The sequence below is a fragment of the Somniosus microcephalus genome, chromosome 2 (assembly GCF_052327205.1).
Source record: "Somniosus microcephalus isolate GS21.2 chromosome 2, FLI_Smic_1.0, whole genome shotgun sequence".
Lineage (NCBI taxonomy): Eukaryota > Metazoa > Chordata > Chondrichthyes > Squaliformes > Somniosidae > Somniosus > Somniosus microcephalus.
Window position 1 is genome coordinate 24,238,979 of NC_140988.1, and position 14,932 is coordinate 24,253,910.

General features: G+C 48.9%; 1 protein-coding gene across 3 annotated transcripts in view; it reads right to left on the minus strand.

Annotated features, from left to right (window-relative positions):
* Positions 1–14,932, minus strand: part of LOC147122604 (homeodomain-only protein-like) — a 174,556-nt gene that overhangs the window by 123,922 nt on the left and 35,702 nt on the right. For all 3 annotated transcript variants that reach the window (XR_015080951.1, XM_086007569.1, XM_086007521.1), the window contains exons 4-5: positions 3,777–3,874; positions 2,006–2,123 (exon numbers count right to left, since the gene is read on the minus strand). Coding sequence is in view for 2 of the 3 variants with exons in the window: in XM_086007569.1 (XP_085863695.1) it covers positions 2,006–2,123; positions 3,777–3,874 (216 nt within the window). In the remaining variant the exon portion in view is untranslated. The remainder of the gene's footprint in view (positions 1–2,005; positions 2,124–3,776; positions 3,875–14,932) is intronic.

Consider the following 14,932-nt stretch of genomic DNA (forward strand, 5'->3'; position numbering starts at 1 on the left):
TGTCAGGGTGAAGTTTGATGTTTACAGGTTGCACAGTGGCATGGATATCACTGGTAATCTCCTTAAACAACTGCACATAGCCCTTTTCCCTTCTTTGCAAGGCTCTGGATTTTTTGGTGGTGATGCGTGGGGGGAGAAGTTGTCCAAGTGCCAGCATCAGCCCTGCGGCCATGTTTCCTGTTGTCTGCTACGGAGGTGTTTCTGCATGTGTGTTGCGAGGCACGCTCAGCGGAGGATCCACTGGGCCGCTGATGGCTTTTCCTGCCACTTGGTGCCAATGGTACCAAGTGTTCCATAGCTGTGGGTGATTCTATCTTGCAAGTGGGTTCCTTGTCCAAATGTGTCCTGCTGTCGTCCACTGAGTTGGTCATGGCCCTGTTGATAGACACAACAGAGCTACATGGGCAACATCTCCTCGGCGGAGCTCAGAACTTGAGGAAATTTGTGACAGGAGAGTTAAATGTGCTGGAAATGGACAGGCCACATTCTGCGGCAGAAAATTTATGAGGGACTTTCTGCAGATGACTTTATAAATAGTTATTCTGTTGAGGTAGACATTCGAAGGTGGAACTTCCGGGGGGAGGCATAATCTGGAAAGGATTAAAAGTTACACCCGAAACTTTGCCCATTCGTGCGCCCATTTTGCCAATGTCTATTTTTTAAATTCATTCATGGGATGTGGGCATCGCTGGCAAGGCCAGCATTTATTGCCCATCCCTAGTTGCCCTTTAGAAGGTGGTGGTGAGCCGCCTTCTTGAACCGCTGCAGTCCGTGTGGTGAAGGTGCTCCCACAGTGCTGTTAGGGAGGGAGTTCCAGGATTTTGACCCAAGACTTTACACCCAAATTTCCTACATTATACATTTACAATTGTGGCATTTTACTCCTTTAGCAAAGTATTGTGGAAATCATTCTATTCAGTTCAGCCTGTAGATGCTTTAAATGCTTTAAGTACACCTGTTTCATAACATATATTAAATACATGCCTCTATGACTAAAGAACGGGTGGTCCAGAACACAACAGGATGCGCCTCCTGAACATTTTTGGAAAGCTTTTTTGGAGTTTAGTTCAAATTTCAAAAAAATTACAGCAAGCACTTCATGTGGCATGTAATAACATGAGAAAATTTACTTCACAAGAACGCTTGCTAAAACTCAAAAATGCTTTCTAAATACAGGAGGGCAAATTCAGCCATGCTGTGCGCTTGTTGTGTAGTCTGGTCAATGAGAGCATGGGTAACAGAATTGGCCCTACAATGTTCAGGGATTTAACTGCAATGTGCGCTCCATTGAGTGAGCCTCACCCTCCAAGCGCTGAACCTCTTCTATTGAGGTGTCAGCCGGGGCTCAGTGGGTGGCACTCTCGCCTCTGAGTCAGAAGGCTGTGTGTTCATTTGCCACTCCAGAGACTTGAGCACAGAATCAAGGCTGACACCAATGTTCCCTTGAATTTTTTGGGGAGTGCGCGGCCCCTTTAAGGGGCCACAGAGCCCATTCAAAATGCTGCGCAGGCGCGACCTTTCCCATTTAAAACCCAGTGAGCCGGCTGCACAGGAGCTCCAGAGCGCTGCGCGGCCGCACAGCTTAAGGGGAACATTGGTTGACACTCCAGTGCAGTGCTGAGGGAGTGCTGCACTGTCGGAGGTGCCGTCTTTCGGATGAGATGTTAAACCGAGGCCCCGTCTGCTCTCTCAGGTGCTCGTAAAAGATCCCACAGCACTACTTCAAAGAAGAGCAGGGGAGTTCTCCCCGCTGTCCCGGCCAATCCCTCAACCAACACCTAAAACAGATGATCCAGTCATTATCACATTGTGCAAATTGGCTGCCACACTTGCTACATTGCAACAGTGACTACACTTCAAAAGAACTTAATTGGCTGTAAAGCGCTTTGGGACATCCTGAGGTTGTGAAAGGGGCTATATAAATGCAAGTCTTTCTTTTTTCTTAAATCTTATAATGCAATGAAATAAATCAATAATTTATTCGACATGTAAAAAACATAGCCACCTCATTGTTTTCATCCCCCAGGTACCATGAAGTTGTAGACAAAGGATTTCTTCTCTTCAGGGTCATTTGTTCCAGTCTATGATTTACATTTTCAATTTCCCCTTCTAAGCACCCGATCCTGTCAATAATTAATTACAGCTATGTTACTCAACAACATTAGACAACCTCAGCCAGCTTCTCAGTTCTGTCACTGATCGAAGAGATGAGTCACTAAGGGGTTACTTTCCAACCTCACGCTCCCAGTGAGGAGTCGTGCCTGCTGGGGAGCTCATCGGAAATTTGGGTGCCCGTTGCACTCGGTTTTCCGACCAGGAATGGTTGGTAGATCATGTGCTGCACGCGCCTGTAATTCTGTTATGCACTTTCAGCAGGAAAGATTCCCTGCCCAGGGGCGTGGGGCGCAGAGTGAAAGAATTACCCCAACGAGGTACATTTCCTGATAAATATTAGATCTTAACAGGTTTAAAAAGCAAATCGGATGGGAAAACAAGCAGAAACCAAAGTCCTGTAAAGTTGGACTGACACAATTGAGAAAGCACAGCAGTACTCTCACTGTTATTAGCTAACTTCTAAAACAAAATGAAGTGGACCGTGACACAAGAAAACTACTAGGCACTTGGTCTGAGTATTAAACAAGGCTTTAATCAACTGTTTTTCAACATGGAGATCTAGTTGTGTCCTTCACTAGTTCCTGTTAAAGAATGTCCTGAGCAAGCTGGGCCCATGCCCGAGTATTTATACTCTCCCTGGACAGCGCCACCAGCAGGCCGCCCAGTATTATTACATAAGTCATTTTCACATGAATGACAAGATTCATGTCTTGAGACTGGAGGAAGACATCACGGACATCGACCGCCCATTGCAGAACCCGTCTAATCTTCATTCCATTGAAATCAATGGAATAGAATTCGGGTGGACTCTATAACAGGCGGATGATTCCACTGCACTATATTAACCCCATGTGGTGAAGATGAAAATTTACCCTCCCCCCCACCTCTCTTGTTGACATAGCTGCTGGGAAATACTTCCCAAAAAATAATTCAGTGCATGCTCCCACCTTGCTGCTACCAGTTTCCTCTTCCATAGCCAGCTGTGAATCACATGGAAATTACAACCAGTCCACGTTGGCGTCTATCCTCCACACGAGTAGTATCCTAATGCCATATCCCTATATTCCCCCTTTGCTTCTAACCTATTCCTAAACGTTGATATGAGCCCAGAGTTTTAACTCGAGATGGCAATCGTGTGGGCGGGTTGGAAAAGTTATGGGTTGGCCTGACAGTGAACACCCCTATCAAATTCAGTCAGGACACGTGTTTTAGTTCAGGCCCATGAAGGAAATTATGGAGGAGCTGAGGTAGCTCCTGCCTTTCATCAGAATATACGGGATTAGTTTAACTGGCTGTTCTTTGGATTCCTCGCTCAGCCCGGAGTTAGAATTACAGTCGGGTCTCAATGATGTGGTTGGGCCGCAACATGCCAGTTGGCCACTGGGTGGGTGTCCTTGCTGCCTGTTCAGGAGAGCAGGTTAAAATTGCAGATGCTGCGATCGTGGCGGCTTTCGGACAGGTAAGAGCCAGGGGCGATTTTAACTGCCCGTCCGCCAGGTTTCTGCTGAGCGAGTAGGATTAGAATCGCCCCCCCACCCCCCCAATCCATTTTAGTCTGTCACCTTGATTGCATTTTCAGCAATCTTGAAATCTCCCAAATAGGAGCTCCAGTGTTAATCTTCGATTGTAGTGTACGGACGCACAATTTGAAGTCTGTTTACCTGTCCTGGAATTCTCTCTCTTTTTGAGCATCATCCAATTTGACTCCCTGCAGGGTCACGTCCTCCTTGTGAAGCACACCCATCTTCGCTTCTAACAGCTGGTGATAAATGAGAAGAATATTCAACACGCTGTGCAGAACCCCTCACCCACACTATTCCATAACATTTATTATTCAGGTAGGTTTTTCTTTGTTATTTGATATTTCACCCAGGTTTCAAAGATAATACAAAGGTATTTTAACATCAGGTAACTACACGGTAAGATGTCGCTGCTTCTAAGCAACGCTCAAAAACAGTTGTGTACTTCAGATTGTCAGTATCATGTTAATTCACCCTGCAGAATGTATATTGAGCCTTCTCAGTATTCATTTACATTCATTATTAATTCTTCTAAAGTAATGCCAACTAAAACTTCACATGAAACACATCTGATTAAATAAAGACATGCAGATAACTGAGAGTTGAAGATATGAGCAATCTCAGGGACAAGTTTAGAAATAACTATGCAATAGTAGTGGACACTTAACTCAATTTTATCATGCTCCTTTGCCTCTATTTTATAGGAAGGGTGAACCTTTTTAAAATAAATGGGCCTGTGTTAAAATAGCGGATAGAGAAATGTCATAAGAATGTTCTGTCCTCTAATGTTACTCACAGTCATTTCTAGGCTGCTGTCTTTATGGTCAGTCTGAGAAACTCTGAGGATAATTTTCTTTACTCCTGGAAAATTGTGGACAGTGCACACTCGAGCTCATTAAAAGCACTCCCGGTTGACAAGGCTCCCTGTTGGAAAATTATCCCCACCTTCGCAAGCTCTACTTCCCAGCCTGTGACCACTACTGCTTGCTACCCACTGACTCCATTCTACAAATGGAATCTTCCCTTCCAGCCCTGTTTGCTGGAACTCCCAAGGCCACGTTCCCTCAACCTCCCTCTCCAAAGGACCTCTTTCTTCAGCTGTGCCTCATGTCTCACCCCCTAAATTCTTTCCCTTCTACTCGGTAAGATGTTTTGAGACGTTCATCTATATGAGTTCTTCTTTTGTTGTAGTCGTAGTTACAATACAACTCCGTCTACGGGCCCATTACCATCTCATCTGGCTTCTAATGGCCCTGAAATTAGATCGGGGGCTTGCCGCGCGTGCAAGCCCCCGATCTGCACTCACCCTGCGCGCCGACATTTGAAGCCCGGGCCTGCTTGCATTTCCTGTCACAGGCCCGGTTCAGCTGTCGGCGCACTGTGCTAACCTGATCCAGCGGCGTAGTTAGTGCGATGTGCCGGCTGGGATCAGGTGAGCACTGTGCAGCCAATCAGGGGAGGGGAAACTCATTCATGAGTTTGACAGTAAGAGCTGTCAAACTCATGAAAAGTATGGGCTGCCAAAACACTACTTTAACTTTAAATAAAATTTTAAAAAACATCCCACTGATTATTACTATAAATAAGTTTTAAAAAATGTTTTAAACAATTAATCAATTTTTTGAAAAAAATAAATTTTTAAGAAATAGGGTCTAAAACTAAACTTACCATCCTGTAAATTCTTTAAAAATAACAAACCTGTGGAAAAAAAATTTCTACATTGTACTAAAAGCCCACTTACCTGAAAAACTAAATACTTACGTCTTGTTTTTCCACGCGTAAAGACCGGAGGCCTTTACACGCGCGCAACTTTGAAAAAAAAAAGGAATTTTACTGCGCACGCGCTGCCTGTGCAGTCGCGCGCGTTCTGCCTCTGAACCCCTTCGTTCAGAGGGCAGGAAATGCCGGTTTTCCCCGCATGCGCTGTGCATGCTGAAAACCGGCATTTCCTCCGGCCAGACGCATGAGTACCCCGACCGTACTCACGCGTTGGGACAGGAATTACTGGCCCAATACCTTTTATTGTCTCCTTTTCTTCTTTTGTTCGATCGCAGCTTTGCCTTCGATCTTTTTATTTTCTTTCCAGTTTTGAAGAAGGGTTTCAACCCGAAACATCAACTCAAATTTCTCTCCACGGATGTTGCCTGACCTGCTGAGTTTTTCCAGCATTCTCTGTTGTTATTTTGGATTTCCAGCATCTGCAGTATTTTGCTATCGTCCGTCTAGTATAAATCGGATTTTATAACAAGCTCTGTACGACTCAAAACTTCCGCACTTCAATCTAATATTAGATAATATCAGACTGAAACATTTCGATAGCATTAGCTATAGCGAGACTATAGCTGTTCTGTGCAGATCCCTTTTTGAATGATTATTCAACATTTTTGAACGATTATTCAACAGGGAGGCTGAGAATTACACACCTGCTGTTTTGAGTCTGGCCAGTTTGTAGCAAAATCGACTGAGAGAGCTATTAATGAATCACAGGATACAACTTGAACTGTTCCCAATCCTTCCTTCCACCAACAAGGGAACTTTGTGTGAATGAAAGAAAGCAAGCTTGCATTTCTGTTCTCAAGACATCCCAACGCACTTTACATCCAATGAATTACTTTTTGAAGTGGAGTACTTTATGTTCATCACTGCAGTCTGTCTCCATCATTGATTAACCGGTCTCAAGGCAAACATGAGCACTTTTTATTTATTAAAAAAAACGTAGCACGTCCCCTGTGCTCGTCGCAAGCTGAAGCCCAGGAGTGAGCGGGAGGGCAGGCCGAAGGAAAGGTTGAGGGGGAGGGGGAATCAAGTGGCAGGTGAGGGCTGAGGCCTGTCAGGTGGTGCCTGGGAACTGAGTAGTAGGAAGCCAGGGGAGCGAGGAGCAGCCTACAGCTGGTGGAGATTGGAAAACTGGAGAGCTTTTAAGGAAAGAGCTCTTAGGTCAGCTGTTGGGGTAAGTTAGGGCTTACCATTTTGTTCCATCTTTCCTGGGCTTGTTACAGAGACTTAAGTGGGGAACTGTCATGGCGGCTGAAAGGGAGAAGAATTTTCTATTCCCCTCTATGTGATTGGTTCTTTTTCACATAAGAAACACTGAACCAGTCAGAAAACTAGGACATGAATCGCTTTATTAAATAGATTCTCCAGCACTTTGGAACATAAACTGACTTCCCAGCTTTTTTTTCCAGCTTAAGGTTATTTTGGGATGCAGTTCTAATTAAATTAATTAAAATTTGAGAGAATAATTCCCGACACATTTATTTTCTGCCCAACTGACTCCTTTGCACCATCGACGCGAGGTTATGTGGCATCAGACTGCACAACGAGCAGCAATCAGCAAACAACGTGTTGGAAGTTGGGGTGCGGGACCAAACAGACAGCTATTTTGCTTCCGTCTCTCTATCTGCTGGTGTTTTGTCCGACAAACAATTGAACAGGAATAGGCCATTCAGCCCCTCGATCCTGTTCCATCATTGAATCAGATCATGGCCGATCTGTACCTCAAGCTCCATTTGCCTGTCTTTGCTCCATATCCCTTGATACCCTTACCTAACAAAAAACCCATCAACCTCAGGCCTGACCCAGCATCCACAGCCTTTTGGGGTGAGAATTCCAGATTTCCACTACCCTTTCTGTGAAAAAGAGCTTCCTGATTTCACTCCTAATTCTAAATTTTAAGATTGTACCCCCTTATTCTGGATTCCCCAGGAAAGGAAATAGTTTCTCAATGTCCATCTTATTGAACCCCTTTATCATTTTAAACATCTCAACTAGACCTTTCAACCTTCTAAACTCAAGGGAATTCAAACCAAGTTTATGCAACCAGTCCACATAATTTAACCCTTTAGCCCCGGTATCATTCTGATGAATCTGTACTGCGCCCCCTCCAAGGCCAATATATCCTTCCTGAGGTGCGGGGCCCGAAACTAAACGCAGTGCTCCAGGTGGGGTCTAACTAGGGCTCTGTACAACTGAAGCATCACTTCCTCCCTTTTGTATTCCAGCCCCCTAGAGATAAAGGCCAATATTCCATTAGCCTTTGAGATTACTTTTTGTACCTGTCTACTGACTTTTAGTGATTTTTGTACATGGACACCCAAATCCCTTTGTTCCTCCACAGTTCCTAGTCCCTCGACATTAAAAAAAACTCAAGTTGGTGTGGCAATGTAATAGTTGCCTTTACTTCAGACACTCTCTTTAACATTCCTATTTGGTATAACAATCAATGGCCCAGAAATTCGGGTCGGGGGCTTCCCGCGGGTGCAAGCCCCCGACCTGCAATTACCTAGCGCGCCGGCCGTTGTGCTGTGGGCCCCCGTGGAATTCCAATCCTGGGCCTGGTCCAGCTGCCGGCGCGCAATGCTTGTGTATCCCAGGGGCGCAGTTAGTTCGATGCATCCCCTGGGATCACGTGGGCCATGGGGAGCCAATTGGAGCAGGGAATGCTCCATTCATAAGATTGACAAGAAGAGCTGTCAAAACTTATAAATACTACGGCCCCAAAACAGCACTAAATCTTCAAATAATTATTTTTTTTTTAAATCACATTTTTTAAATAAACTATAAATTACATGAAATAACTATTTTAAACAATAATTTAAATTTTTGAAAAAAATAATTTTATTTTCTAACGGGGCTAAAAATAAACTTACCTTGCTTTAAAGTATTTAAAAATAATAAACCTGTGGAAAAAATGTTTTAATTTTAATTAATTCACCACTTACCTTGTATAAAGCAGGCCTTACGCCTGCTTTTTAAATGTATAACTTCTGCAGACTTACCCTCACGGGAAAACCTGGAAAAAAAACGAAGTTCGATGCGCACGCGCAGCCTCTCCCGTGCACATGTTCGAACTCTGAACCCCTTCTTTCAGGGGAATGGAAGTGCCGGTTTCCCGCGCATGCGTAGTGCATGCAGGAAACCGGCACTTCCATTGGGCCTACGGGTGAGTACCCCATGCATACTCACCCGTGGAGACCCGAATTTCTGGGCCAATATAAGAGGAGATCCTGGAGTGTAATTGCTGCTGAAGTGCTTGCTCCCATCAGGGCGCCCTCTAGTGTTTAATTATCAATATGCAAGTTCAATACATACTGCTTCCTCCCCCCCCACCACACCTCAGAATTTTGACATGACAGCAACCTTCTCCAAGAACAAGTCTGGTTAACAGTTAAAAAAAAATTAAATAAAGAAATTCAGCAACTACAACCTACAATAAAGTTATTTTAAAAATACTGTAGCACTCTCCCGGTAACTCAAGAGAAATATGGCTAATTCCTGAGTCAGGATCTTGTGACACTTAGGCCTAGAAATTGGCCTGAGGCGCCCAAGCGGTGCAAAGTTCGCCTGGGCGCTGGAATTTGCGCCGCGATCGCCGCATTAGCGATCGCCGCAAATTCAGTTGAAGTGCCCCTAGAGGGAGACGGGGCGCGGCTCAAGGCGCTCCGCGTCCCTCTTAGGGCGCTGAAAGTGAATTTCGCAGCACTATGTGCCGCAGCGCCACACGCTGCGGCAGGGCACGCTGTGGTACTGCAGGCCTTCCTCCCACTGTTAAGGGGGAGGGGCCTGCAGCAGCGCGAGCCCCGATCGCGAATGCCGGCAAAAGAGCCCGGCGCCAAGGAGAAGGGCCGGGCTCTTGGGAAACAGCCGGCAATGCCGCGGGGGGGGGACCAGGAGGCCGGGGACGGAGGTGCTGGCAGGCGGCCGCCAAAAAAGCGGCCGCCCTGCACCTCCACCTTAACTTGCGCCTCTGCCGGCGCAGCAAGGCCCCGTGAACCGGGCGCGGGTAGTGAACGGCACTACAGCGGCGTTCGCTACCAAATATCGCGATCGAGGCGCGAATGGGGCGCTGCGCACACCGATGACGTCATCGGTGGCGGCACAGCGCAAAAGGCTAACGCCACCATTAGTGCCCCTGCTGAATATCGCGGGAGGCGCAGCCAGTGGCGCTACAGCCACTGACTGCCTCTTTAGGCGCTAACAGGTGGCGCTACTCACCCAATTTCTCCCCCTTAGAAACATAGAAACATAGAAGATAGGAGCAGGAGTAGGCCATTCGGCCCCTCAAGCCTGCTCCGCCATTTAATGAGATCATGGCTGATCATCCAAATTCAGTACCCTGTCCCTGCTTTCTCCCCATATCCCTGATGCGCTATCAATTCTAATAAAAGGCTGAGCAGAGTTCAGAACGACAGGCTTTTATTAACTACTGAATTGCACTTCAGACAGATCAGGACTATGCCTCTAGTGGACGACCGAATGCCAGGAGCTGCCATGCGGCCGCTCTTATACTCGGTAGCCCAGGGGCGGAGTCAGCTGAGGCATAGTCAGGCACAACAGTGAAACAAGAGTGAACGACAACAACAACAACAACAACAGTGAACACAGTGAACTACAGTGGTTTACCACATTCACCCCTCGTTTAAAATTAAGTCCGGCGGGGTGAAGTGTATCAAAAGTTCGAGTAGGCGAGTCTGTCGGGCGGCCTCGTTTGCCGTCGAGATCTTCGTGGCGACGGTTGCGATGGTACAGCTTCCCACAACGCGTCTTGAGCGGGGTCCAGCACCGGCGTATCGTCCCCTTTGGTGTTGGGTGGGCGAGTGGGCTCCGGCTGGTCCTGGGGGCGCGGCATGCCGTCTACTGGGGTGGAATGGACAGGGGTGAGAATTGGGTCTACTGAATTTTGGGCCGTGTCGGAGGGGGTCGTGGTGGGGGGCAATGGTGGCGGGTCAGTGGACCCCGAGGGTGCCAGATCTCTAATGGAGACTGTATCCTCCCGCCCGTCCGGGTATGCCACGTAGGCGTACTGGGGGTTGGCATGGAGGAGGTGAACCTTCTCTACCAGGGGAGCCGTTTTGTGGGACCTTACATGCTTCCTCAGCAGGACGGGCCCTGGGGACGTCAGCCAGTGTGGTAGTGAGTTACCGGATGTGGACCTCCGGGGAAAAACAAACATTCGCTCATGGGGGGTTGCGTTGGTGGCTGTACACAGCAGTGACCGGATGGAGTGGAGCGCATCGGGTAGGACATCCTGCCAACGGGAGGTCGGAAGGCCCCTAGATTTTAAGGCTAGGAGGGCCGCCTTCCAGACCGTCGCGTTCTCTCTTTCAACCTGTCCGTTCCCCCGGGGGTTGTAGCTGGTGGTCCGGCTTGAGGCAATACCTCTCATGAGCAGGTACTGACGGAGTTCGTCGCTCATGAAGGACGAGCCCCGGTCGCTATGAATATAGCTGGGAAAACCGAACAGAGCAAAGAGGTTGTGCAGGCATTTAATGACCGTAGCGGTGGTCATGTCCGGGCAGGGGATGGCAAAAGGGAAACGGGAGTACTCATCAACTATGTTGAGGAAGTACACATTGCGGTCAGAGGAGGGGAGGGGCCCTTTAAAGTCGATACTCAGGCGCTCAAAAGGGCGGGTGGCCTTGATCAGGTTTGCTCTGTCAGGCCTATAGAAGCGCGGCTTGCACTCTGCACAGACTGGGCAGCTCCTGGTCATGGTCCTGACCTCCTCGATGGAGTAAGGCAGGTTGCGGCCCTTAATGAAATGGAAGAACCTGGTGACCCCCGGGTGGCAGAGGTCATTGTGGAGGCCCCGTAGTCTATCGACCTGCGCGGTGGCGCATGTGCCTCGCGATAGAGCGTCTGAGGGTTCGTTGAGTTTCCCTGGCCGGTACAAGATGTCGTAATTGTAGGTGGAAAGTTCGATTCTCCACCTCAAAATCTTGTCATTTTTGATTTTACCCCTCTGCTTGTTGTTGAACATGAAAGCAACTGAACGCTGGTCAGTAAGCAGGGTAAATCGTTTTCCAGCCAGGTAGTGCCGCCAGTGGCGCACCGCCTCCACAATGGCCTGGGCCTCTTTTTCCACAGAGGAGCGTCTGAGTTCGGAGCCCTGGAGGGTTCGTGAAAAGAAGGCCACGGGTCTTCCCGCCTGGTTAAGGGTAGCGGCCAGGGCAAAGTCGGATGCATCGCTCGCCACCTGGAAGGGGATGGACTCGTCTACCGAGTGCATGGTGGCCTTGGCAATGTCATCTTTTATACGGTGAAAGGCTAAGCGGGCCTCCGCCGTCAGGGGGAAGGAAGTGGACTTGATAAGTGGACGGGCTTTGTCCGCATAATGAGGGACCCACTGGGCATAATAGGAAAAGAAGCCCAGGCACCTTTTGAGGGCCTTGAGACAGTGGGGCAGGGGAAGTTCCATCAACGGGCGCATCCGGTCAGGGTCAGGACTGATGACTCCGTGTTTCACCACGCAACCAAGGATAGCGAGGCGGGCTGTGCGGAATATGCACTTTTCCTTGTTGTACGTGAGGTTTAGGAGTTGGGCCGTGCGGAGGAACTTATCAAGATTGGCGTCATGGTCCTGCAGGTCATGGCCGCAGATGGTCATGTTGTCCAGGTAGGGAAACGTGGCCTGTAACGCATTCTCGTCGACCATCCGGTCCATCTCCCTCTGGAAGACGGAGACACCGTTGGTGACGCCAAAAGGAACCCTGAGGAAGTGAAAAAGGCGGCCGTTTGCCTCGAAAGCTGTGTACTGGCGGTCCTCAGGGCGGATAGGGATTTGGTGGTATGCTGCCTTGAGGTCAATGGTCGAGAAAACGCGGTATTGCGCTATCTTATTAACCATGTCGGCTATGCGGGGGAGGGGGTATGCGTCCAACTGGGTGTACTTGTTGATAGTCTGGCTGTAGTCGATGACTAGGCGCTGCTTGTTGCCAGTCTTAACGACTACCACCTGGGCTCGCCAGGGGCTGGTACTATCCTCAATAATCCCCTCTTTCAGGAGCCGCGTCACCTCAGATCTTATGAAGGATCTGTCCCCGGTGCTGTATCGCCTGCTCTTTGTGGCGATAGGCTTGCAGTCGCGGGTGAGGTTGGCGAACAGGGGGGGGGGGGTGATTTTGAGGGTGGAGAGACTACAGGTGGGGCGCGGCGGGCAATTTAAGAACTGCTGGTTGCAGACAGTGAGCGGGGGAAGAGGTCCACCGTATGTCAAGGTGACACTCTTAAAGTGACAATGAAAGTCCAACCCCAGTAGAACGGCAGCGCAGAGATGTGGCAGGACGAATAGCTTTACATTTTTATATACGGAGCCCTTCACCGAGAGGGTCACTACGCAGTAGCCGCCGACGTCTGCTGAGTGGGATTTCGAGGCCATGGCGATCCAATGGCGCGTTGGCCGGACCGAGAGGGAATAGCGCCGTACTGTATCAGGGTGTATGAAGCTCTCCGTGCTCCCGGAATCAAAAAGGCAAGTTGTGGCGCGGCCATTTACCTGGATGTCCATCGTGGACCTGGCTAGCTGATGGGGTCTGGATTGATCCAGCGTGATGGAGGCCGCTGTGGAGTCGGTAGCGTCGCTGTAGAACCCCGGTGAGGCGGCGGTGGGTGAGTCGGGGGCCCGTTGGCAGAATGGCGGACAAGATGGCGGCGTCGGAGAGGAAGGACAAAATGGCGGCGCCCATGATGATCCCGATCCCCACGAGGCTGGAGGGAGGCAAGATGGCCGCTCCCACGAATCGCACGCGGCGCTGCTGGAGGTAGGGGTCTTCTGACTTCTGCAGACGCCAGCGTAGTGTCCCTTCTTACTGCAGGCAGAGCAGACCGCGTTTTTCGCAGGGCAGCGCACCCTGGGGTGTTTGGTTTGGCCACAGAAATAACATTTCTGGCTCGGGCGGGACATCGCTGCAGCAGTTGAGGCCAGGGCCCGTGGCGGCGCCGCGTCCCAAGGTGGCGGCGGCTGCGGCATCCATGAGGCGGCCGTGCGGTCCGGGGAGTAGGCCTCCATGTTCCGGTGGGCTACGTCCAACGAGAGGGTGAGTGAAATCGCCTTCTTCAGGTCGAGCTCGCTACTTTCCAGCAGTCGCTGCCGTGTGTGAGTGGACCTGAGGCCCGCCACGAGGGCGTCCCGGATGAGCTCCTCCGTATGTTCCGTGGCTGTTACTTGCTTGCATTCGCAGGCTCGGCCGAGTTCCTTCAGCGCCCGTATGTATGCTTCTGTGGGTTCCCCGGGCTGTTGTTTGCGAGACCCCAGGAGATGTCTTGCGTAAACATAGTTGACCGGGCGTGCGTATTGCTCCTTCAAGATGTCGATAGCCCCCTGGTAGCTCGTAGCGTCCCGGATAAGGGCAAAAGCTCGGTGGTTTACTTTAGAGTTCAGCACCCTGAGCTTGTCGGCATCGGCGGCGACGGTCTCGCCGGATGCAGTCAGAAAGGACTCAAAACAGTGCAGCCAATGCGAGAACTTAGCAGTCGAGTCCGGTTCTTGCGGGTCGAGTTCCAGGCACTTGATCTTAAGAATCTGCAGCATCGTTTTTTTTTTTTTTCAGTAGTTAATAAAATTGATGCGCTATCAATTCTAATAAAAGGCTGAGCAGAGTTCAGAACGACAGGCTTTTATTAACTACTGAATTGCACTTCAGACAGATCAGGACTATGCCTCTAGTGGACGACCGAATGCCAGGAGCTGCCATGCGGCCGCTCTTATACTCGGTAGCCCAGGGGCGGAGTCAGCTGAGGCATAGTCAGGCACAACAGTGAAACAAGAGTGAACGACAACAACAACAGTGAACACAGTGAACTACAGTGGTTTACCACAATCCCTTAATCCCTTTAGCCTTAAGAAATATATCTAACTCCTTCTTGAATATATTTAATGAATTGGCCTCAACTGCCTTCTGTGGTAGAGAATTCCACAGGTTCACCACTCTCTGGGTGAAGAAATTCCTCCTCATCTCAGTCCTAAATGGCTTACCCCTTATCTTTAGACTGTGACCCCTGGTTCTGGACTCCCCCGTCATTGGGAACATCCTTCCTGCATCTAGTCTGTCTAGTCCTGTTAGAATTTTATAAGTTTCAATGAGATCCCCTCTCATTCTTCTAAAATCCAGCGAATATAAGCCCAACTTTTTTTAAGAGAAGTTTTGAATGCGTGTACAACCCTCTCCATTTCCCCATTTGACTGCGGATGTCCAGGGGAAAGAAGTAATGTGAGACACAGCATTCCTATTAAAAAATTGAGAAAAATCATATGACTCTAAAGGTGGTGCATTGTCAGAGATCAATCCTACATGAAGCTCATATCGGACAAACAAATATTGTAAACACACCAATTGTTGCCGTTTGATGACATCGGAACCACTTAGAATGAGATTCACACATGAGTAAACATTTCTGCATCTTTGGTGAAATCAACATGAATTTGCTGCCATGGTTTTGTTGGCCATTACCAAGTGTTAGTTTCCTCAGGTTTACAGTTAAGTTGATCTGACAGGCTTGACACTCATGAACCGCATCTT